Source organism: Momordica charantia, unplaced genomic scaffold, assembly GCF_013281855.1.
Source record: "Momordica charantia cultivar OHB3-1 unplaced genomic scaffold, Mcharantia_2.0 BLBB01000164.1, whole genome shotgun sequence".
Taxonomy (NCBI): domain Eukaryota; kingdom Viridiplantae; phylum Streptophyta; class Magnoliopsida; order Cucurbitales; family Cucurbitaceae; genus Momordica; species Momordica charantia.
The window spans coordinates 24,409-50,001 of NW_028275320.1; the positions used below are offsets into that span (position 1 = coordinate 24,409).

Genomic DNA, 25,593 nt, shown 5'->3' on the forward strand with positions numbered 1-25,593 from the left:
GCCTTCAACTAGAAATTGGATAATTTGCCATTTCCATTTTACCAACATTTGACTGGTTATTGGTTTAAATTCTACTTTGGCCTCTAAATTTTGATACTAATATTTTTGTTTTGATCTATACAAGTTTAATTGGTGCATTTTAGTCAATTACTTGACAAATATTATGTTTTAGTCTCTAAGTAGTGCAACAAGAAACCACTAATCTTAGTTCTTTCTCATTTATTTTTCATTAATCTTTTAACAAAAAAAATTATATTTTGGAACTTGATACTTTACCTACTATAATATGATCTTTAAGTACTTGTACAATTCAAATATTTACTCAACAAACAAATAAACAAAAGATGATTCTATTAAACATTTATAAAAAAAAAAACTAACAATAAGGAGTAGAATAACTTCATTTTTTTTATGCAATGTTCAAAAACTAAAATAAAAGTTTGAAAGCAATAAAGTTATGAGAGGTTGTTGTACCAAAATAAGATTAATTAAAGCATACCGGTGACCACCACGTCTTTACGCCGCTGTCCATCATTCATACCGGACATATATCATTTAATTAATATAAGTTGCCACATTAGCAACTACAATAAATAATTAATTGCAATTTGCCACGTCATTTTAATATTAGTTAATTAACAGTAAAAAAAATCATAGACAATTTAGAACTATTTCTCAAACTTCAGGGACAAAAAATGTTCATTTTAAAACTTAAAGGACCAAGTTGACACTTACTTAAGGACCAAAAGTGTTCATTTTGAAACTTCAAGGACCAATTAGATACCTACCTCAAATCTCAGGACCCATAAGTGTTTATTTTGAAACTTCAGGAACGAAGTAAACACCTACCTCAAACGTCAATGACCAAAAATGTATTTTTTCTTTTCATTTTTTATTTTGAAAAGGGAAAAAAATGATAGTTTCATTTGATGAACTCCATAACCCATAGATTATATACAAAACATTCAAAGTTGATGTGTTTAAACCTAGCTTTGGTTGCGAGGGCTTTAAATTCATCTCGAGTTCGCTCTTTTCCCCCTGGACTTTGAGTCATCATAAGCACATCGCCTTGCGTAACGAATTTCATCGTACTCGTAGTCTCAATCACCATTGGAACCACTGCATCCACTACAATTACCTTCCCCTCATCTGGAATCGCAACATGGCAATCCTTCAACAACTTCACGCAATGTTTATCACTCCAATCATGAAGTATCCACTATAACAATTTTCAAGGAAAAAAAAGTAATATTAATATGGGTGAATCAATACATAATTTATCAAATTCAAAATGGATTCAAATGCGGAAATGCTCCGATGTGATTAATTTTTTCGTAAGGATATTGAATAGTTACAGGCAAACGATTTGCGTGGAAAAGTAATCATGAAACGTTGGCTAATGTACCTTACAGCTCGTACAGTTTGTTGAACATAATTCATAAACCTAGTTCATCTTTTATTTCAAAACTGTGTTATTATTTAATGCATGACAATTTTCGCATCCAACCTACAATTCCCTGTCAATTTCTATAGTAAATGGAATATCAAGAATTGTGCTCAGTCAAATATTGCAAAGCCTTCCTATCTAGTAACATAAATACTTAAATCCAATCATGAAAGTACATTATTAGTTTAACTACAATAATGCTTAGAGCAGACCACAAAAATTTCAAAGAAAACTAATGAAATGATAGTATTAACTTTTATGGTTTTCTGATCGCATTTGGATTGTTGTGGAGTCTAAGAGGGACCTCTGTAACCATCATGATTCTTTCTAGCTAGTTCTCAATAAATTCGATTCCTCTAAAAAAATAATAATAATTAATAATAATAAAATAAATAAATAACTTTTACCGGTATGGAGTTTGTGAGTTTGAGAATAGGAATTTAAAAAGAAAAAAAAAACTTCCCTCATTTATTTATTTAGTTAAAATGAGAACGAAATAATCTTTGTAGAGTTCGTCTGGTAACGTCCTTGTCTACTGTTTTCTATTTCTCGTTTACTATTTCTTGTTTGTTGTTTCTAATTTTTTTAGAACTAGAAAAAGGAATAATTTTGGTAACCATTTTTGTTTCTTGTTACTGAGAAAAAAAATAGAAAAAAATATATGTTTGATTACTAGACTCGTGATATATTCCTATTTTTGTAACTATTTTTGTACTATTTCCTATTTCTTGTTGGGATGGGGATTTGAACCCATGATCTCGTGATATATTGTGAATTCAGGTTGACTTATTTTTATTTTTAGTTAAAATAAAATAATAATTCATTAAATAAAATATAATTTAGGATATAATTTTTTTTATATAAAAGTATAAATTATTAGCTATAAATACATAATAAAATTTCAAAATATTTTTAATTTTAAAAAAATTATTGTTTAAAAAAATATAATAGCTTGGTTTAAAGAATAAAATTTAAAAATATTTTAAATTTAAAAAAAAATATTAAAAAAATGTTCCATTACTGGTCGAGCGCAAGTGCTCTTTATAGAAGATAGCCGATAATTTCAACTGGCTGCAATTATTGGTTTCTTACTATTTTCTTGACTCTTGTCTCAACATGATTTGATACAACTAAAGAGATAAGGTATGGCCAACAAGACAAGTCCTTGACTGGCATCTTATCTCTTTGGAATCTACTTTATAAAAGTAAACATAAGCGTGGCCGACAGGAGGCATCTTATCTTTGAAAAAGTAGGAAAAGAAATAAAGTAAAGCGGAAAATAATTACAAACTGACAAAATAAAGAAAAGTCAGAAAATAAAAGCTGATATGACTGTTTTTGGACTGGAAGCTTGTTCAGATTTTGAGGAAGTCTCTCCTTCCGTGGATTCTGAATCTTGGAATTTTCTAAAGGTGAATTCAAGAGTAGAGAGTCGTTGCTTATTACTAGCAACTTCCCTTTTGAGATTCTTCACTTCAGTGTGGAGATCTTCAATTTTGATCGGCTTCTTAGCTTCTCCTTTGACCCTTTTTTGAATATCGTGAAAAAAGTATTCTATTAGGTCGTATTCTGGTTTCTTTTGAAGAGCTTCTGCTTCAAGGCTTTCCCGAAGTTTAACAAGACACATTCTTTTAGAGCCTTCATCGGGTAATTGATCAATTAGAGAGGGGGGACGAATAGATACTTTGTTGGAATAGTTGAAGGCTCCAAAAGAATGTGTCTTGTTAAACTTCGGGAAAGCCTTGAAGCAGAAGCTCTTCAAAAGAAACCAGAATACGACCTAATAGAATACTTTTTTCACGATATTCAAAAAAGGGTCAAAGGAGAAGCTAAGAAGCCGATCAAAATTGAAGATCTCCACACTGAAGTGAAGAATCTCAAAAGGGAAGTTGCTAGTAATAAGCAACGACTCTCTACTCTTGAATTCACCTTCAGAAAATTCCAAGAGTCAAAATCCACGGAAGAAGAGACTTCCTCAAAATCTAAACAAGCTTTACAGATTGGTTCACCAAGCGGAATCAATTACGTTAGCAAGGTTCAAAATCAAAAGTGGATGTCTAAGATTATTTTCAAGATCAGAGACTTCCAGCTGGAAACATTCGATCTTATCGACTCTGGAGCCGATCAGAACGTCATCCAAGAAGGATTAGTTCCTTCTAAATATTTCGAAAAAACAAAAAAAAGTTCTTAGCGGTGTCGGTAGAAATCCATTGAACATCAAATATAAATTATCAAAGGTCCACATCTGCAAAGACGACGTGTGCCTTATCAACACCTTCATCCTGGTAAAAAACCTCAATGAAGGAGTCATATTAGGTACCCCTTCTTAACTCAATTATATCTTTTTTCAGTCACTGATAAAAGAATAGTATCTAAGAAGTTCAACAAAGAGACTATCTTCGAATTCAGTCAGCCGGTAACTCCAAGATACATTTCATAAATTGAAGAAGATATCAGTCTTTATGTCAATAGTATCGCAAAGAAGGAAAAGCAGATTGAATTCCTTCAAGACGATATAAAGACCTGCAAAGTGGCGATACAAATTGACACGCCATCTGTTCAGCAAAGAATTCAGAACTTCCAAAGAAAGCTTGAAAAGGAAGTTTGTTCAAATATCTCAAATGCCTTCTGGGATAGGAAGAAGCATATGGTTAATCTACCGTATGTTGATGGATACAAAGAGGCCGAAATCCCTACCAAAGCTCGGCCCATTCAAATGAGCAAAGATCTGGTCAAGACATGTACTGACGAGATAACAGATCTTCTCAAGAAGGGACTAATCAGTCCTTCCAAAAGCCCTTGGTCTTGTTCGGCTTTCTACGTAAACAATCAGGCCGAGAAAGAATGAGGAATTCCTAGGCTCGTAGTAAATTACAAGCCCCTCAACAAAGTCCTCAAATGGATTAGGTATCTTATACCTAATCGTCAGGATTTACTAAAAAGGATCACTTCTGCAAAAGTGTTCTCAAAGTTCGATTTAAAATTTGGGTTTTGGCAAATCCAGATTCATCCAAGTTCCCGTTACAAGACGGCCTTCAATGTTCCATTTGGACAATATCAATGGAACGTCATGTCATTCGGATTGAAGAATGCTCCTTCTAAATTTCAGAAGATTATGAACGACATCTTCAGCAAATACCAAGAATTCACACTAGTCTACATTGATGATATTCTGGTATTCTCAAATACTGTAGATCAGCATTTCAAGCATCTTCAGTTATTTCTCAACATTATCAGGACAAATGGGTCTTGTGGTTTCTCAGCCGAAGATCAAGTTGTTCCAAACAAAGGTGAGATTCCTCGATTATGATATTAATCAAGGAATTATCAAGCCAATCCAACGGTCTCTGGAATTTGTGGATAAATTTCCAGATATCATACAATACAAAAGACAACTACAACGATTTTTGGGTTGTGTAAATTACATTGCAGACTTTATTAAAGATCTCCGTACAATATGTCGACCACTATATGACAGATTAAAGAAGAATCCAAAGCCTTGGACTGTAGAGCATACACGCGCAGTCCAATCCATCAAATCACTGGCGAAAAACATCCCATGTTTATCCCTAGTAGATGAACAGTCTCGACTAATAGTAGACATCGACGCGTCAGAGATTGGTTACGGCAGTGTTCTCAAACAGGAAATTAACGGAAAAATCACAATAATCCGTTATCATTCAGGCATCTGGAATAGCGCACAGAAAAACTATTCCACGGTGAAGAAAGAAATATTGGCAATAGTGCTTTGCATTCAAAAGTTCCAAGGAGATCTTATCAACAAAGATTTCACCATACGAACGGATTCAAAAGCAAGTAAATACACCTTTGAAAAAGATGTAAATACACCAAGAAGGATTAGTTCCTTCTAAATATTTCGAAAAAACAAAAGAAGTTCTTAGCGGAGCCGGTGGAAATCCGTTGAACATCAAATATAAATTATCAAAGGTCCATATCTGCAAAGACGACGTGTGCCTTATCAACACCTTCATCCTGGTAAAAAACCTCAATGAAGGAGTCATATTAGGTACCCCCTTCTTAACTCAATTATATCCTTTTTCAGTCACTGATAAAGGAATAGTATCTAAGAAGTTCAACAAAGAGATTATCTTCGAATTCAGTCAGCCGGTAATTCCAAGATACATTTCATCAATTGAAGAAGATATCAGTTTTTATGTCAATAGTATCGCAAAGAAGGAAAAGCAGATTGAATTCCTTCAAGACGATATAAAGACCTGCAAAGTGGCGATACAAATTGACACGCCATCTGTTCAGCAAAGAATTCAGAACTTCCAAAGAAAGCTTGAAAAGGAAGTTTGTTCAAATATCCCAAATGCCTTCTGGGATAGGAAGAAGCATATGGTTAATCTACCGTATGTTGATGGATTCAAAGAGGCCGAAATCCCTACCAAAGCTCGGCCCATTCAAATGAGCAAAGATCTGGTCAAGACATGTACTGACGAGATAACAGATCTTCTCAAGAAGGGACTAATCAGTTCTTCCAAAAGCCCTTGGTCTTGTTCGGCTTTCTACGTAAACAATCAGGCCGAGAAAGAACGAGGAATTCTTAGGCTCGTAATAAATTACAAGGCCCTCAACAAAGTCCTCAAATAGATTAGGTATCCTATACCTAATCGTCAGGATTTACTAAAAAGGATCACTTCTGCAAAAGTGTTCTCAAAGTTCGATTTAAAATCTGGGTTTTGGCAAATCCAGATTCATCCAAGTGACCGTTACAAGACGGCCTTCAATGTTCCATTCGGACAATATCAATGGAACGTCATGCCATTCGGATTGAAGAATGCTCCTTCCGAATTTCAGAAGATTATGAACGACATCTTCAGCAAATACCAAGAATTCACAGTAGTCTACATTGATGATATTCTGGTATTCTCAAATACTGTAGATCAGCATTTCAAGCATCTTCAGTTATTTCTCAACATTATCAGGACAAATGGTCTTGTGGTTTCTCAGCCGAAGATCAAGCTGTTCCAAACAAAGGTGAGATTCCTTGGTTATGATATTAATCAAGGAATTATCAAGCCAATCCAAAGGTCTCTGGAATTTGTGGATAAATTTCCAGATATCATACAAGACAAAACAAAACTACAGCGATTTTTGGGTTGTGTAAATTACATTGGAGACTTTATTAAAGATCTCCGTACAATCTGTCGACCACTATATGACAGATTAAAGAAGAATCTAAAGCCTTGGACTGTAGAGCATACACGCGCAGTCCAATCCATCAAATCACTGGCGAAAAGAATCTCATGCTTATCCCTAGTAGATGAACAGTCTCGACTAATATTAGACACCGATGCGTCAGAGATTGGTTACGGCGGTGTTCTCAAACAGGAAATTAACGGAAAAATCACAATAATCTGTTATCATTCAGGCATCTGGAATAGCGCACAGAAAAACTATTCCATGGTGAAGAAAGAAATATTGGCAATACTGCTTTGCATTCAAAAGTTCCAAAGAGATCTTATCAACAAAGATTTCACCATACGAACGGATTAAAAAGCAAGTAAATACATCTTTGAAAAAGATGTAAAGAATCTTGTCTCAAAGCTAATCTTTGCAAGATGGCAGGCCATACTGTCTTGCTTTGATTTCCAAATCGTGCCTATAAAAGGAAGCGAGAATTGCCTTGCTGATTACCTTTCAAGAGAACATCTCTTGAAAACCCCCAAATCAGCTCTGACCTCTCTTCCTCCAGATGGAACCTCCTCTCGGCCGGAGACGGCCAAGCACCCAGTGGCCTCCGCCGCAAAACAATCAGCGACATCCGTCGCCGAGAAATGAATCAACCATTTCTCCTCAAACAGTAGCATCCTCCTCGAGAGCTGCTATCTCAAAGGGCAAAAGGCCCATTACTCAATCATCTGTACCATCTCCGATGAATGCAGAAAATTATGCCATGGATATCCAATTTGAAACTGTATCCAGACGCCAGCAAGGTTCCGCACAAAGAGCCTTGACTATCCAAACAGGCCCTCCTAGCCTTCCCACTTCGTCAAGCACGTTGTCACACCCCTTCGGTAATACAACGAGAAACAGGCGCCCTGCTATGGCAGCCGCCACTTCAAAACCAACGGTTCCGAGGAATCCTTCCTCGTTTTCTCAAATCGTCAAGCCAAAGGTTTTCCAGCCAAGGCCTCCAATCACTGGTTATTTCACCAAAACTACCCTGGTGGACTCAACCATTGAACCAGAGTTTGACGGACCCTCAGTCCAAGAAGTCTGTAAACAAATATTTCCTCATGGCTTTAACTTCCTGCCAGAGGATCTTCTAAAAACTCGCACCTATTATGAGGTTATTCTGGTAGATTCAAAGTCTGCAGAAATTACTCATATTCCAGACAGAAATGATCCTTCCAGGACCATTTATTCAAAACTCAGGATCTTCCGCATCCTTACCCCTTCGTCCTGGAAATAGGGTATGTTTGTAGGGAAGAAACTGACGGCGACCTTTCAGCCTCAAACATACAACTACCGCGACTACATGAAAGCGTGGTATGTTGTCTTCTGGTTGCAAGGTTACAACCATTCTTGGTTCGTTACTTTTTGTAAGCAAGCCTACAAATCGCACTTTCCGATTTGGTTTCAAAGTTGGTAGACATACTTTGGACTCTCCGAGGAAATTTTTCCGGTAGAAGTTCAGAGATCGTACCATCTGTTCCAACAAAGTATCTATTCGTCCCCCCACTCTAAGACGTTTAGATTTGCTTTGTATTTTCAAATACCATGGATCTTTTGCTGGAATTTCCAGCTAGGACCCAGTGGCAACTTCAAAGCGTTGAACAAGGCTTTACGCATCAAGTGGTGGGAAAATTTTGACTATTCCTACCTAGAATCTGATAAGATGAAGAACTGGTTGAAAACCAACGTTCATCTCCAAGACATGACAAGGCAAGAAGACGAGAGTTTCCTTCTAGCCAAGAATGCTGTCATGAGCTCGCTAGCTGGAGCCGGATCTGAAGCCGACTTCAACTCAGTTCTCAATACGGTCGCAATTCAGATCTCTGACCTAGACGACGCTCAGACGGATGTTGACTCTTCCGCCTCTGTCAACAATGATGTCGAAAACGACGAAGAGGACTTTGATCCCTTTGAAGGATACGACATCAACGACCCATATCTAGACTCACAGCCCAGCTGAAGCTGGATATCTCAAGCGTTTAATTTTTAATTTATTATGTAAATTAATTTGTTTGAATTTCGTTTTAAATTTCTGGATAAGATCATTGTATTCCGATCTTATCATCACTATCCCAGTCTGTTTTTGTGAAGGACTTGCAGAAGGAATTAAGATGCAATAGATGGCAAGCTTCTGATGTGGAATAACCAACCACGAGGCAGCGCAGGTAGCGTATAGGATTGACTCAGTTGAGAGGATTCCATATCTCATAAGGCAACCCTGGTAGAAGATCGTTGGTGTTCCTTGGGCAGTATAGGCGGGAAGCCGAGAGTAAGACCCTGGATGGAACGTCCTAATTGAAAACCAGAGAAGCCTTTACGATTGATATACAAAATCCGCAATCCTCGCTAAATCAGAAGAAGCCGGGTGACTTCATCAAAATTCCTTAGCAAGCATCCAGTCCAAAAACAGTCATATCAGCTTTTATTTTCTGACTTTTCCTTTTTTTTTTGTCAGTTTGTAATTATTTTCCGCGTTACTTTATTTCTTTTCCTACTTTTTCAAAGATAAGATGTCTCCTGTGGGCCACGCTTATCTTTACTTTTATAAAGTAGATGCCAAAGAGATAAGATGCCAGTCAAAGACTTGTCTTGTCGGTCATATCTTATCTCTTTAGTTGTATCAAATCATGTTGAGACAAGTGTCAAGACAATAGTAAGAAACCAATAATTGCAGCCAGTTGCAATTATGAGCAGCCGTCCAAGCATATCTTCAGATGCAAGGTCGGTAAACACTATTGTCTTGACACTTGTCTCAACATGATTTGATACAACTAAAGAGATAAGATATGACCGACAAGACAAGTCTTTGACTGGCATCTTATCTCTTTGGCATCTACTTTATAAAAGTAAAGATAAGCGTGGCCCACAGGAGACATCTTATCTTTGAAAAAGTAGGAAAAGAAATAAAGTAACGCGGAAAATAATTACAAACTGACAAAAAAAAAAGGAAAAGTCAGAAAATAAAAGCTGATATGACTGTTTTTGGACTGGATGCTTGCTAAGGAATTTTGATGAAGTCACCCGGCTTCTTCTGATTTAGCGAGGATTGCGGATTCTGTATATCAATCGTAAAGGCTTCTCTGGTTTTCAATTAGGACGTTCCATCCAGGGTCTTACTCTCGGCTTCCCGCCTATACTGCCCAAGGAACACCAACGATCTTCTACCAGGGTTGCCTTATGAGATATGGAATCCTCTCAACTGAGTCAATCCTATACGCTACCTGCGCTGCCTCGTGGTTGGTTATTCCACATCAGAAGCTTGCCATCTACTGCATCTTAATTCCTTCTGCAAGTCCTTCACAAAAACAGACTGGGATAGTGATGATAAGATCGGAATACAATGATCTTATCCAGAAATTTAAAACGAAATTCAAACAAATTAATTTACATAATAAATTAAAAATTAAACGCTTGAGATATCCAGCTTCAGCTGGGCTGTGAGTCTAGATATGGGTCGTTGATGTCGTATCCTTCAAAGGGATCAAAGTCCTCTTCGTCGTTTTCGACATCATTGTTGACAGAAGCGGAAGAGTCAACATCCGTCTGGGCGTCGTCTAGGTCAGAGATCTGAACTGCGACCGTATTGAGAACTGAGTTGAAGTCGGCTTCAGATCCGGCTCCAGCTAGCGAGCTCATGACAGCATTCTTGGCTAGAAGGAAACTCTCGTCTTCTTGCCTTGTCATGTCTTGGAGATGAACGTTGGTTTTCAACCAGTTCTTCATCTTATCAGATTCTAGGTAGGAATAGTCCAATTTTTCCCACCATTTGATGCGTAAAGCCTTGCTCAATGCTTTGAAGTTGCCACTGGGTCCTAGCTGGAAATTCTAGCAAAAGATCCATGGTATTTGAAAATACAAAGCAAATCTAAACGTCTTAGAGAGGGGGGACGAATAGATACTTTGTTGGAACAGATGGTACGATCTCTGAACTACTACCGGAAAAATTTCCTCGGAGAGTCCAAAGTATGTCCACCAACTTTGAAACCAAATCGGAAAGTGCGATTTGTAATCTTGCTTACAAAAAGTCACGAACCAAGAATGGTTGTAACCTTGCAACCAGAAGACAACATACCACGCTTTCATGTAGTCGCGATAGTTGTATGTTTGAGGCTGAAAGGTCGCCGTCAGTTTCTTCCCTACAAACATACCCTGTTTCCAGGAGGAAGGGGTAAGGATGCGGAAGATCCTGAGTTTTGAATAAATAGTCCTGGAAGGATCATTTCTATCTGGAATATGAGTAATTTCTGCAGACTTTGAATCTACCAGAATAAACTCATAATAGGTGCGAGTTTTTAGAAGATCCTCTGGTAGGAAGTTAAAGCCATGAGAAAATATTTGTTTACAGACTTCTTGGATTGAGGGTCCGTCGAACTCTGGTTCAATAGTTGAGTCCACTAGGGTAGTTTTGGTGAAATAACCAGTGATTGGAGGCCTTGGCTGGAAAATCTTTGGCCTGACGATTTGAGAAAACGAGGAAGGATTCCTCGGAACCGTTGGTTTTGAAGTGGCGGCTGCCATAGCAGAGCGCCTGTTTCTCGTTGTATTACCAAAAGGGCGTGACAACGTGCTTGACGGAGTGGGAAGGCTAGGAGGGCCTGTTTGGATAGTCAAGGCTCTTTGTGCGGAACCTTGCTGGCGTCTGGATACAGTTTCAAACTGGATATCCATGGCATAATTTTCTGCACTCATCGGAGATGGTACAGATGATTGAGTAATGGGCCTTTTGCCCTTTGAGATAGCAGCTCTCGAGGAGGATGCTACTGTTTGAGGAGAAATGGTTGATTCATTTCTTGGCGACGGATGTCGCTGATTGTTTTGGGGCGGAGGCCACTGGGTGCTTGGCCGTCTCCGGCCGAGAGGAGGTTCCATCTGGAGGAAGAGAGGTCAGAGCTGATTTGGGGGTTTTCAAGAGATGTTCTCTTGAAAGGTAATCAGCAGGGCAATTCTCGCTTCCTTTTATAGGCACGATTTGGAAATCAAAGCAAGACAGTATGGCCTGCCATCTTGCAAAGATTAGCTTTGAGACAAGATTCTTTACATCTTTTTCAAAGATGTATTTACTTGCTTTTTAATCCGTTCGTATGGTGAAATCTTTGTTGATAAGATCTCTTTGGAACTTTTGAATGCAAAGCAGTATTGCCAATATTTCTTTCTTCACCATGGAATAGTTTTTCTGTGCGCTATTCCAGATGCCTGAATGATAACAGATTATTGTGATTTTTCCGTTAATTTCCTGTTTGAGAACACCGCCGTAACCAATCTCTGACGCATCGGTGTCTAATATTAGTCGAGACTGTTCATCTACTAGGGATAAGCATGAGATTCTTTTCGCCAGTGATTTGATGGATTGGACTGCGCGTGTATGCTCTACAGTCCAAGGCTTTAGATTCTTCTTTAATCTGTCATATAGTGGTCGACAGATTGTACGGAGATCTTTAATAAAGTCTCCAATGTAATTTACACAACCCAAAATCGCTGTAGTTTTGTTTTGTCTTGTATGATATCTGGAAATTTATCCACAAATTCCAGAGACCTTTGGATTGGCTTGATAATTCCTTGATTAATATCATAACCAAGGAATCTCACCTTTGTTTGGAACAGCTTGATCTTCGGCTGAGAAACCACAAGACCATTTGTCCTGATAATGTTGAGAAATAACTGAAGATGCTTGAAATGCTGATCTACAGTATTTGAGAATACCAGAATATCATCAATGTAGACTACTGTGAATTCTTGGTATTTGCTGAAGATGTCGTTCATAATCTTCTGAAATTCGGAAGGAGCATTCTTCAATCCGAATGGCATGACGTTCCATTGATATTGTCCGAATGGAACATTGAAGGCCGTCTTGTAACGGTCACTTGGATGAATCTGGATTTGCCAAAACCCAGATTTTAAATCGAACTTTGAGAACACTTTTGCAGAAGTGATCCTTTTTAGTAAATCCTGACGATTAGGTATAGGATACCTAATCTATTTGAGGACTTTGTTGAGGGCCTTGTAATTTATTACGAGCCTAAGAATTCCTCGTTCTTTCTCGGCCTGATTGTTTACGTAGAAAGCCGAACAAGACCAAGGGCTTTTGGAAGAACTGATTAGTCCCTTCTTGAGAAGATCTGTTATCTCGTCAGTACATGTCTTGACCAGATCTTTGCTCATTTGAATGGGCCGAGCTTTGGTAGGGATTTCGGCCTCTTTGAATCCATCAACATACGGTAGATTAACCATATGCTTCTTCCTATCCCAGAAGGCATTTGGGATATTTGAACAAACTTCCTTTTCAAGCTTTCTTTGGAAGTTCTGAATTCTTTGCTGAACAGATGGCGTGTCAATTTGTATCGCCACTTTGCAGGTCTTTATATCGTCTTGAAGGAATTCAATCTGCTTTTCCTTCTTTGCGATACTATTGACATAAAAACTGATATCTTCTTCAATTGATGAAATGTATCTTGGAATTACCGGCTGACTGAATTCGAAGATAATCTCTTTGTTGAACTTCTTAGATACTATTCCTTTATCAGTGACTGAAAAAGGATATAATTGAGTTAAGAAGGGGGTACCTAATATGACTCCTTCATTGAGGTTTTTTACCAGGATGAAGGTGTTGATAAGGCACACGTCGTCTTTGCAGATATGGACCTTTGATAATTTATATTTGATGTTCAACGGATTTCCACCGGCTCCGCTAAGAACTTCTTTTGTTTTTTCGAAATATTTAGAAGGAACTAATCCTTCTTGGATGACATTCTGATCGGCTCCAGAGTCGATAAGAGCGAATGTTTCCAGCTGGAAGTCTCTGATTTTGAAAATAATCTTAGACATCCACTTTTGATTTTGAACCTTGCTAATGTAATTGATTCCGCTTGGTGAACCAATCTGTAAAGCTTGTTCAGATTTGGATTGTTGTGGAGTCCAAGAGGGACCTCTGTAACCATCATGATTCTTTCTAGCTAGTTCTCAATAAATTTGATTCCTCTAAAAAATAATTAATAATTAATAATAATAAAATAAATAAATAACTTTTACCGGTTTGAAGTGTGTGAGTTTGAGAATAGGAATTTAAAAAAAAAAAAAAACTTTCCTCATTTATTTATTTAGTTAAAATGAGAACGAAATAATCTTTGTAGAGTTCGTCTGGTAACGTCCTTGTCTACTGTTTTCTATTTCTCGTTTACTATTTCTTGTTTGTTGTTTCTAATTTTTTTAGAATTAGAAAAAGGAATAATTTTGGTAACCATTTTTGTTTCTTGTTACTGAGAAAAAGAAATAGAAAAAAATATATGTTTGATTACTAGACTCGTGATATATTCCTATTTTTGTAACTATTTTGTACTATTTCCTATTTCTTGTTGGGATGGGGATTTGAACCCATGATCTCGTGATATATTGTGGATTCAGGTTGACTTATTTTTATTTTTAGTTAAAATAAAATAATAATTCATTAAATAAAATATAATTTAAGATATAATTTTTTTTATATAAAAGTATAAATTATTAGCTTTAAATACATAATAAAATTTCAAAATATTTTTAATTTTAAAAAAAATTATTGTTTAAAAAAATATAATAGCTTGGTTTAAAGAATAAAATTTAAAAATATTTTAAATTTAAAAAATAAAAAATATTAAAAAAATGTTTCGTGTATAATCGGGTTTCAACCTAGGAAGTGAACTCAACTAATAAGTCATGCATGTGCCACCAAACCAAAGTTCACGTCACAATATATAATATTTAACCTTTAATCATCCCTAGACACAAATTAAAAACAAAAGACAAAAGGGGAAGAACGAAAAACTACTGTTTCTAAATTTAGAAACGAGAAATGAGATGGATTAACAAACCTGTCTATTTTTCAAAAAAAATGAGAAATAGTAAATTACAATAACGTTACCAGAGGAACTAGATCTCTTTCTTTTATAAAGTTTTTTCTTTTCCCTTTAATACAATTATTTAACAACATAGAAGTAACTCAAATTTTATAAGATATTAGATTCATTCTTTCTGATTGAATCAAATTCCAAAAACAATAAATATCTTTTTTTCTCAAATAATTCTTTACAATTTTAAGAACATCTCAAACATTACATGATAAATTAAAATTTTCAGACAAATATGTTTATGAAAAACTAAAATTAAGACATAAAAAAAACATAAATGATAACAAAGAAATATAAAGAAAAACCAACCTTCATGAAAATAGCATCTCCCTTTGGAACGCTCTCAAACATGTCATTCTACGCCTGCAACATAATTGTCAAAAATCTCTCTTAAATTCTTGCTTTACAACTCACCCTTAGATTTAACAAAATTCAACTTTGAAATTTACCCATTCAAAACATGATTTACCCAACATACCCTTTCTTCTTTTCCATCATAAACATTAAATCCTTACTAAATATATGGCTAAAAAAAAAAGAAGAAGAAAATGACGTATGATAAATCTCATTTACCACATCTACAACATAACTTGCGGGTTTGGATTTCTATTACTCTTCGTTAATGACTAGGGGTGTAAATCAGCCAACTTGAATATAGCAACGAGTTAAGGTATATATATTTGACCAAAAGATAGTGAGTTTTAATCCCTACCCTCACATGTTTGTACTAAAAAATAATAATAAAAATAAAAAAGACTAAATCGATTTAGATTTGGAGGAAAAATGAGAAGATTGAATCAGTTCAGTTTTCCAGAGAAGGAAACCAAACTGAACCAAACTAGTTCAATTTTTGGTTAACCTGTCTTTCAATTTAGTTAATGGTTTCGGGTTTTAGTCCCAAATATGAGTTTTGGGATGAAGAGTTAGTTCGGTTAGGTTAAAACAGACAACTGACATGCAGTGAAAATCGAACTAACCGAACCAACTGCTTGATTTGATTTTTGACACTTCTACTCATAACAAAGACATCTTATAACCATTAATATATATCAACACATGAGAACAATAACGAAACTTTTGAAAAGGCTGTGAAGACCAAATTAGAACTAACAATTTCTAAAACTATGTACCGGGATAGGTCGGGGCATCACGAATGACGCGAGGTAAGTCGAAGTTGATGCCTTTGATTGAACGGTATTTAGAAGTGATGACTTGAAGGGTGACCCCTAGGCCTCCACCAACATCAACTAATTGCTTGAGATTTTCAAAGCCTTTGTAGAACTCAACAATCTTGTTGATGCCCATGGTGGTGTGATTGATCATTGCAGTATTGAAAACTTTGCTAAATCTTGGATCCAGGCAAGGGTATTCAAAGGCATGTGCTCCACCATGAGCCCTATTGAAAGGAACTCCTCCTTCAATAACTGCATTCTTCAGCTGTCTCCTGCACGTTTTGATTTTTATTTTAAACTTTTAATTATCATTTTGTTTTTTATTTTCTATTAAAAACACTACTTCTATTCATGGGTCTATTTATTTTGTTAGGTACATTTTCGAATATTTTGTAAAATCTAAGCCAAATTTTGAACCCTAGTAAAGATAATTTTTAAAAACTTGTTTTTAATTTTTAAATTTAGGTAAGAATTCATTTATTATTAAGAAATGGTAAAAACATTAGACACGACGTTAGATTTTTTTTTTTTTATAATGTCACAAATATGATAGTGTTGATTGAAATCTATGAAGAGACTAATGTCTAACTATTTAATGACTTTTGAAAAAAAAATGCATTTTGTAAAATTACTAATTTAGAGTTTGTTTGTTATAATTAAAAAAAAATTTACAAACACCTTTGAAATAATTACTAATTTATTGTGAATTTGTTATAGTTATTAAGTGGTGGTAGGTTAACTACTAGTAATTTTGAACCTCGAACCTTTTAAGGAAGAAACATGTGTTAAGTGTTGATTTGTTGCTCATGCTAGTATAGTTTACCTAGTAATTAATTACTCATAAAGAAATTTGTAGAAATTAAAAGATATATGAAACGTACCCTTAATTATATTCATGCTTATCTATAAATAAAAAATAAAAAATAAAAAAATGTTCATGTTGGCTATATAAGTTATTGGAATTTTCTTTAGTTTTATTTCTTTGCCCTAAATGGAAATCAATTAAATTCATTCAAAGAAATGATGGAGTGAAATATTTCTCCTAAATATGGAGTTTGGAAAAACCGATGAATTTATTAAAATCCTAGCAATACATTAGACATAGTGATAATTGATTTTTCCTTTCCAAATCAAGAGAAACTTCTATTAATAATTTGATTGAAAAAATATTAAGCGCATTTCGTTTTTATTTTTTAATTTTTAATTTAAAAAAATATATTGTTGGATAAACATTTTTGTGGTCTGTTTTTAAAAAACTATTTTAAATTCTTTATCACACTCAAATACTAAAAAAATAATAAAATAAATAGTGGTTAGAAATAGATTTAATTTTTCAAAATAATTTCTTTCCTCGTAAAATAATTTTCTCCCTAAAAAAATTTATTCTCCTAGTCCTCTCTAAAATTTTAATTTCACTTCTATAACATTAATTTTGAAATCAAAATGATTATCAAATTTGATCATTAATATTAGATTAACTATGTCAATGTTCCCTAACCTTTCAGAAAATTCTCAATTCTTTCCTTAATGTTTTTAGGATTCTCAATTTTATCTTTCATGTATAAAAATTCTCAATTTAGCACTTCTATACAAAATATAATGTTAAATAAATTTGTTAAAAAATGGATGCATCCGTTATTGTTTATTAATATATTTGGATACATTGATATAGCACTCGAAATACTATTTGATACATAAATTCTATTAAATCACTAATCAATCCAAAAACTAAAGACATAAAAAAAAAATTGTTATCAAACCGTTCTATTTACCCAAAAATTTAATTAAGCTAATAGATTATAATAAATTTAACTTTTTATACATATCTTAAGACTGAAAATTTAATCTTTTACCGGTAGGTTACAGAAATTCCAACTTTTCTGTGGACAAATCTAACCAAAAGGACATAGTTGTCCAAAAAAACATCCAAATCAGTCTAAGAATTCAAGTCAGTAGAAAGAATGGGAAGATGCAAACCAGCTATCAAGAAGCACTTTATCTTGAATCAACTCCATAGCAGGGCCCAACGACACACCATCTTCATTACCAACGAAGTACTTAGAAACCGGCGTAAGGCTATAGAGTCTCTTCACATTCCCACCTTCATCCTCCGCCGTGGAGCATACGACCACCGAGTGCGTGGCCAGAAGCCTCAGTATCCGATCCACCATCGACGCGGCATTCGGGTTCGTCGCCGTTATCTTCGCCGCTATCTCCGCCGCAGCGAGCTCGGCCCCGGGGCCGGCCTTGGCCAGGATCTCGAAGACGCCGAGCTCAAAAGCCGCTTGGAGAGTGAAGGGAAAAACTGATAGGGTAACCAAATGGGCTGCGTAAGCAAAGTGTTGGTCTTCTTGGTCGTCGGCGGAGGAGGAAGTGATGGCTTTTGGTTCCATTTGTGCAACACTTTTTTTTTTTTTTTGTGTGGTTAAAGTTGAGGAAGAGATGAGATTTGGGAATGGAATCTTTTTTTGTGAGTTGTTGTTTAAGATGGTGTTCTTTTACCTTGGTTGGTTGCCTATCCAATCAAGGTGGGGTTTGTTTCCACCCAAAAATAACCATTTTACCTTTATCTTTTTTTATTATTAATTATTTGAACATTATTGAATTAATTATTAACGTTTTAATTAATTAATTAATTTTTAATTAATAAAGTTAAAACATTTTCTTCTTTTTCTTTTTTAAAACTAAATCAAGTTTTTCAATGCATGGTGAAGATTATGAATTTTTGATGAAATTTTTTAGCGTGTTCTTCGATTTCATCCGATTTCGATCAGGGCACGCTTGAGTTCGGAGTTGTGTTAACTTTGGAGAGCAACCAACGTACGATTTAGCACTGTGGTCGTGTCGAAATTGCTTTCAAGGCAGTGGTTCAACAACGATGCAACAATTGTTTTCTATCTAATTTCTCAATCAATTCCAACAACATGCTTATCTTAACTCTAGGGAGAGAAGAAATCTAAAAACAAAAACAAAAAAAGAAAGAAAAAAAAGCTTTAGTGAGAAAAAATAGTAAATTATAGTTCTTTTATTCTCTTGTGACTTTCCTACTACGCATATCCTTAACCAAGTGGTCCCAATCAATGTATTTTTTAGAGAATTCTCAATTACAAATTTTATTTATTTATTGTTTAATCAAGTGATTCCGTAAAATAACTTGTTACTGGGAAAAATGAGTTACTATTAAGTTATTAGTTAGATTAATAAATTTGAACAGATAAGGAATGATGGTCATGTAAACTTTTCTTTTTTTTAGTACCATATATGAATATGCGAATTCGAAGTCACCGTTCTTTTTTGGAAAATTTAAGTAAGTGACTAAATTTGGACACACAGTTAAAGAAAATGTCTATTTGTTTATAATTTTAAAAAAATGGTTAAAAGATATATTTGGAATGTTACATTTTTAGTTTTTCCCCACAATGCCCTCACTATGTTTTTTAGAATTTACAAGTATTTTAACAATTCAACAAACTTCGTTCAATTCAAATTTTGTTCCCTACTTTCAAGGGATTTTATCCTAATTATTTTAATTATTTTACTAGGAAATTCAGTTAATTTAAACGATTACCAATGTTCCACGATTCCCATCTCACCATTTGATTATTTTCATCAGATTTTGTATCATACTTATTATCAAAATCATAAGGTCAGTAAATGTATATACCAGTTGATGAAAACCAAAATTAGAATACAATTCACATACATATCACCATGCAGCTCAATCATCCAAATTAAAACGTCTATATATGTATATACTAATTATTCAACCATTAACGAAAACATGAAAATTAATAGATGTATATATCAATTCAAGAAACAACCAAAAAGTAATAACTGAATACATCTATTTACTGTCGTACAACTAAAATATCATAAATATAAAAGTAGTACATGTATATCCTAATAATTAAAACGTCTATATATATGTATGTACTAATAATTTTAATAAAACATGAAAGTCAACAGATATATATATCAATTCATGAACAAAATAAGAAAGTCAATAGATCTATTGACTACTGCTAGTACATGTATATCTCAATAATTACCTAGCTCTTCCTCAACTATTTTGAGACACTTTTATTTTCCCTGAAACATAAAAGTAGAATTAGCTTAGTAAATATAATTTTTAAATATTACTATTCAACACAAACATACATTGAGTTTGTAGATTCCTTACAACCCAAATTCTTTTTAGGGTCAAGTTTAGTCTGTTTTGTTTTACCTTCGATTAAGTCTCCCTCACCCCTCTTTTTGCTGGTCTCCTTCACATTGGAGTCTCTCCCTGAGTCTTTGATGATTCAATCTGTACATATAAAGATAAAACATCTATGAGATGATTTTTTAAAAAACAAACAAGTCATATATAAATTGTTGCATCTATACCTCTTCTTCACTGTCTAAGTTGATTGTGCTCGTTTCTCTTTGACACCTTGTAATTCCAGCCTTTTAATCGAGTTATTCCTCCTCTAATTTTAACTATCTATAGATTTTATTTGGTTTTTAATTTACTTAAATATAATATATTTGTTAGAGATAAATACATATACTCCTGAAATTTGGTTATTAACAACACTAATGGTAGGTCCCACATTTATATATTTTTAAAAATACACCTGAAATTTAGGAAGATAAAAAATATCTTTTTAAATTAAGTTTTATAGACAAATCAGAACAAAGATTTTACCTCCCTCAAACAGTCGGAGTAATGGGCAACGATGACCGGTTTTAGTCTGTGGTGAGAGGGTCGAATCTGGTTTGGACAGATCAAGTAAACGTTGCATTCTGGGCGACTGCGATCAGCGTGAAGGAACGAGGGGCGGCGGTGCAGCGGCGGTGCGGCTGCAGGTTGGGTGAAGTGGCGGTGGGATGGGCGATGCGGGGGCGATTGCGTTCGACGTGAAGGAACGAGGGGCAGACGACGTGGCGACAAGAGGGAGAGCAGCGATGTGAAGTAGTAAGGGCCGACATTCAGCGTTCGATGTTGATGGGGTGACATCGTTTGACAGCATCCGACGTGGATGGAGGGTGGCTGAGGGTTGGGGTGTCGGTGAATGTTGGATTGTTGGACGACGGAGGTTCTGCAAATGAAGATGGAGGCAAAGTTGGGCAGTGGTGGAAGTTCTAGGGGTTGGATTGTTGGAGGCAGGGTACTGTCCAAAACCTTGTTTTTTTTTTCTATTTAAAAAAAACCAATAAAGGTAATGTTAATTTTCCTTATTTATATTTACTTCTTATTTATAAATCTTCTATTTTAAAGGGGTAAATTTCAAAATATACCTATAGTCTTATCATTTTTCAAAAATCTACTATCACATTCTAATTAGCAATTTTAAATTAGATTTAAGATAATTATTTTAATTTCATTTATTTTTTATTTGTAAATCTTCTAGTTTAAAGGAATAAATTTCAAAATATACCTTCATTATTTTAATTTCATTTATTTTTTATTTGTAAATCTTCTAGTTTAAAGGAATAAATTTCAAAATATACAGTCTTATCAATTTTTTTTAAATCTATTGTCAAATTCTAAGATTGATGATAATTTTTTAATTTCATTTACTTTTTATTAAATAAAGTTGAATCCCTATTATTACGTCGATTGTTTTTGCTATTTGTAAAAATCTTAAATCCCTAAAATTATGCATATATACTTAATTGATTACAAAAGTATATTTGTCTTAACATTTTTTTAGTATTAAAAGAAAAAAAAGTCATTTAGTCATTATTACAATATCTCGGTCATTTTCTAAAACTTAGGTATTAAATTTAACAAATGGAGTTGTGAGCCTGTAAACTTGACCACTCACCCATAAAACAAATAAAATATATATCTTACTTTTCAGTCGTAAATAATATAAATATATATATAAATAAACATATTCACTCGCTTTTATTGTGCGTTTTTGTAAATTAGGAAAAAGAGAGAGAAAAAGAATAACACTGCACAGTTCACTGTCTTCCCATAATTGCTCCTCCCACGAGGAACTTTTTTTTTTTTTTTTTTAAGGACAAAGTACATGTGAGTGAAGGCATCATCACACACATTCCAGTAGACCTAATTTAAATAAATAAGTATACTTCTTTTACCAATAAATAATTTTAATACAAATTAATTAATAAAGTAGAAATACATGTCAAGCACCCTAATTAATTCTAATGTAAATATTGCCAAGAACAAATTTTATGCAATTTATGATAAGGAAAAATTAATTTCAAAAATTAAATAGAAAAGGGTTTAAGAAAAAATGACACAAAAAATTTATAATGGTTCAGCAAAAATCGCCTACTCCACCCCTCAAGCGCCTCTTGGATATTGGATTCAAGAACCTGATTCTTTCCATGGTTTAGAGTCAACTGGAACAATGTTATTTTTCCAGGAGCAAGAATAAACTTGATCCTTCCACGGTTCAAGATTAAACGGTTACAACGCTCTTTTTCGAGCTCAAGAACAACTTTTATAAGATTTGGAATTGAAACAACAAGCTTACAAACTCTTACAAAATAAAGTCTTCAAATGACTAGAAAAAATAAAATTGGAAGCACAGTATCTTCAAAATAGAACTCCCTCACCAAATTATAACAAAAATTGAAATTTGGATAGAGATTAACTATGGAAGAGATTGAAGAGAAAATGAAGAGGAAATTATTGTTGAGAAAAAAAGTTGTTTGATTTTGGGGGAATAGTTATTTAAATTGGAAGGAAAAAATTTGAAATAAAAAATAATTTAGGTCATTGTATTTTTGTAAAAGAAAATTAAAGGTGGAGATTTAATTTTTAAAAGAAATCAATAAATAATAAAATATATACATAATACTTCTCTCCAATGTGTAGTGTACTCATTTTATCATTTTTGTTTTTATTTATTTATTATTTTTTTAAATCGTCATGTCACCCCTCATTAAATGATTTGACTTTTTTTTCACCATTTATTTTTCATTTCATTTCTTTTTATTTTCTCTTTTTTTTCCTAATAGCACATTAATCACTTGTGGTTTTCTAATTGATCCATTGAGATTATTTAATCGTCACCTCATCTGCTACGAATATATTTCTTTTGAACTTGTTTCGATCATAACTTATTTGTTAGATCTCTGATAATTGATTCAAGAGAGGTTGGAATGGTTATATCGAATATTACACTATGGACACCTCAAAACACTAAAATTAAATTGTCAATAGAAAAAAATTAGGTTTGTTATCATAAAAAAAATTAATTAATCTAAAATTAAGGGTTAAAAATCCAACAATCTCTCGCTTTTTGACAAACTACTAATGAAAAAATGTATAGACATTAAGTAATAATAACATTAACATTACAAGAAATTTTCTTTTTGGCGAGGCACTTTTGACGACCAAAATTAAATTTCGTCGCCAAAAGTACCCTATGGTGACAACATTTTAATTCGTCACCAAAAGTTGTGTCTAATTTCAAAATTCGTAGTCAAAACTTTTGACAATGAGTTACAGCTTCGTCACCATAGGGTACTTTTGGCGACGAAATTAATTTCGTCGCCAAAAGTACCCTATGGTGACGAAATTGAAATTCGTCGCCAAAAAGTTTTAAATTAGACAAACTTTTGGCGATAAATTCAAAAGTCGTCGCCAAAAGTACCCTATGGTGATGAATTCAAGGTTTCGTCGCCAAAAGTTTTGAGAAATGGCCGAAATTTTACCGCCAATTTTTTTCTTGGGGAACTTTTGGTGACAAAAATTGAGTTCGTCGCCAAAAGTTCTGATTAAATTAAGATTTTTTATTCATAACTTTTGGCGACGAAACCCTGAATTCGTCTCCATAAGATACTTTTGGCAACGATTCAAGGTTTCGTCGCAAAAAGTTTTGAGAAATGGCGGAAATTTTACTGCCCGTGTTTTTTTTTGGGAACTTTTGGCAACAAAATTTGGGTTCATCGCCAAAAGTTTCGATTAAATTAAGATTTTTTATTCATAACTTTTGGCGACGAAACCGTGAATTCGTCGCCATAACATACTTTTGACAACAAATTCAAGGTTTCATCGCCAAAAGTTTTGAGAAATGGAGCGATTTTTACTGTCCAATTTTTTTGGGGAAACTTAAGGCGACGAAATTAAGGGTTTTGCACAATGAATTTTTTTTTCGTCGCCATAGATCACGATTTAACGTAACCCTTTTCATTTCTCTTTCATTTTTACTTGTTTTCTTCCTCCCTCTCCATAATACTTCTTCTACCTCCCTCACGACCACCGCCTCAGTCGTCACCATTCCATACTTCTGCCTTTACCACTCCCTCTCCCTCTCTCCACTGCCTCTACCGTCACCGTTCCCTCTTTCCACTGTCAGCACTGTCTCTCCCTCCCTCCGTCGGTCGTGGATGTATCCTCTCTCTCTTTTGTTCTCATCCCTCACCACCACTCTTCTTTTACTTATTATGAGGTATTAATCCATACTTGTTTTTTGTTTTTTTTTTTCAAGTAATTTCAGTATATATCTTGAAATCATAGGATGCCACCGCTATACTATCGTCACTGTTTCACTTTGTCGTGTCTGTCCGTTGTTCTTCGTCGGTAAAATTCTAAAACTTGTTCCCTCTCTTTCTCTATGTTGTTACACACTCAAATTCAAATTAATGTTATTTTTAAACTAGTCATTCATTTTGTAATTTAATAAATGTTTGTTTTCAAATTAATGTCGTTTCTTGTACATTTTTTAAGTTTTCATGTCTTTAATTCTCTTTGTTTGATGTCTCTAACTTATTTTCTTACTTTGTGAAGATAAAATAATTGGTTAATGGATTCTTGTATTAAATTTTCATGTCTTTAATTCTGTTTTTCAGGTTGTTTTGATTTTTCTTCTCGTAAACTTTGGAAATTAGAGGAGATTTCATGAAGCCAAGAAGATGATGATTTTTATATTAGGTTTAGATTTACTTTTAGTCGAAATTTAGCTTTTATTATGTATTTGATTTTCTATACTATACCGATTATAAAAATTATTTGTTGTTTAATATAAATCAAAGTTTATATGATATTTTTGAATGCATGTTTATGAAGTTTAATTTAAAGTTTTTAAAGAAATATTTAGTGACAAAGTTTAAGAAGAAAAAAGAGGAGAAAATAAGAATTAAAAAAAAATTGACGCAGAGAAAATTGTTAAATATGTTTATCTATGGCGACGAATTTCAAATTTCGTCACCAAAAGTCTATGGAGACGAAATTTTTTTCGTCGCCATAGGCGCTTTTGGCGACGAAATCATTTTCGTTGCCATAGACTTTAGGCGACGAAAATGAATTTGTCACCAAAGATCTATCGCAACGGGGCAACGGCGACGACTTTTTGTCGTCGTCAAAACCTTTTGACAACGATTTTCTAACCTTTAGCGACAAATTTCTTCGTCGCCAAATCTTGAGATTCTTGCAGTGTAAGTCCAACATATTACCACAAAGTTCATACTTGAAATTCATTCAAATTTTAATTTATCACATATTCATTCATATTTCTTATTAGCTCCCCTGTTGGGATCAATAAAAAAGGAATAAGTAAGAAAAATAAATAAGAAACATGAAAGCTCCGTTTTTTAAGCAATTTAACACCTCCTTAATAAAGGATAAAAAGACATTTAGCACAAGTTTTAAAAAGCTCCCTCTATCATGATGTTTTCTAAAAAAAATTAGCAAGAAAAAATCAATAGGCAAGTATTATAAGCAATTCTATATAAAACTTACTTCATAAATAACTACTCCCTTTAAAGAGATAAACTATATGCATAAGATGAGTAAGGTTATATCATATCTCAAAAGCTTTAAAATAAACACATTTATCCTTTTCATCTTTGTCAAGCTTAATGGTGGTAGTTATGGGAGTTTTTTTGCAGTTTTAGATTTGTTGAACTTGAACATTTTAGTTCTCCAGTACTA

At 34.0% G+C, this 25,593-nt stretch overlaps 1 protein-coding gene across 1 annotated transcript; it reads right to left on the reverse strand.

Moving 5' to 3' along the window:
• Positions 1 to 861: 861 nt before the first annotated feature.
• Positions 862 to 18,169, reverse strand: LOC148207249 (cathecol O-methyltransferase 1-like). Its single transcript, XM_088118471.1, has 5 exons — positions 17,676 to 18,169; positions 15,657 to 15,970; positions 15,482 to 15,555; positions 14,836 to 14,883; positions 862 to 1,219 (listed from the first exon to the last, which is right to left on the reverse strand). Exons 1-5 carry the CDS (start codon positions 18,089 to 18,091, stop codon positions 923 to 925), a joined length of 1,149 nt encoding a protein of 382 aa, XP_087974597.1. The 5' UTR covers positions 18,092 to 18,169; the 3' UTR covers positions 862 to 922.
• Between the last annotated feature and the right edge of the window lie 7,424 nt (positions 18,170 to 25,593).

What these genes read in the sequence shown, in the direction of transcription:
- LOC148207249 (XM_088118471.1), bottom strand. Translation starts at nt 18,091, where the DNA reads ATGGAACCAAAAGCCATCACTTCCTCCTCCGCCGACGACCAAGAAGAC. An exon ending in AAAGTGCTTCTTGATAGCTG is followed by an intron (nt 15,971 to 17,675) that starts GTTTGCATCTTC and finishes CAAAACGTGCAG; the next exon opens with GAGACAGCTGAAGAATGCAG. An exon ending in GAGATGCTATTTTCATGAAG is followed by an intron (nt 1,220 to 14,835) that starts GTTGGTTTTTCT and finishes AAATTGTTATAG; the next exon opens with TGGATACTTCATGATTGGAG.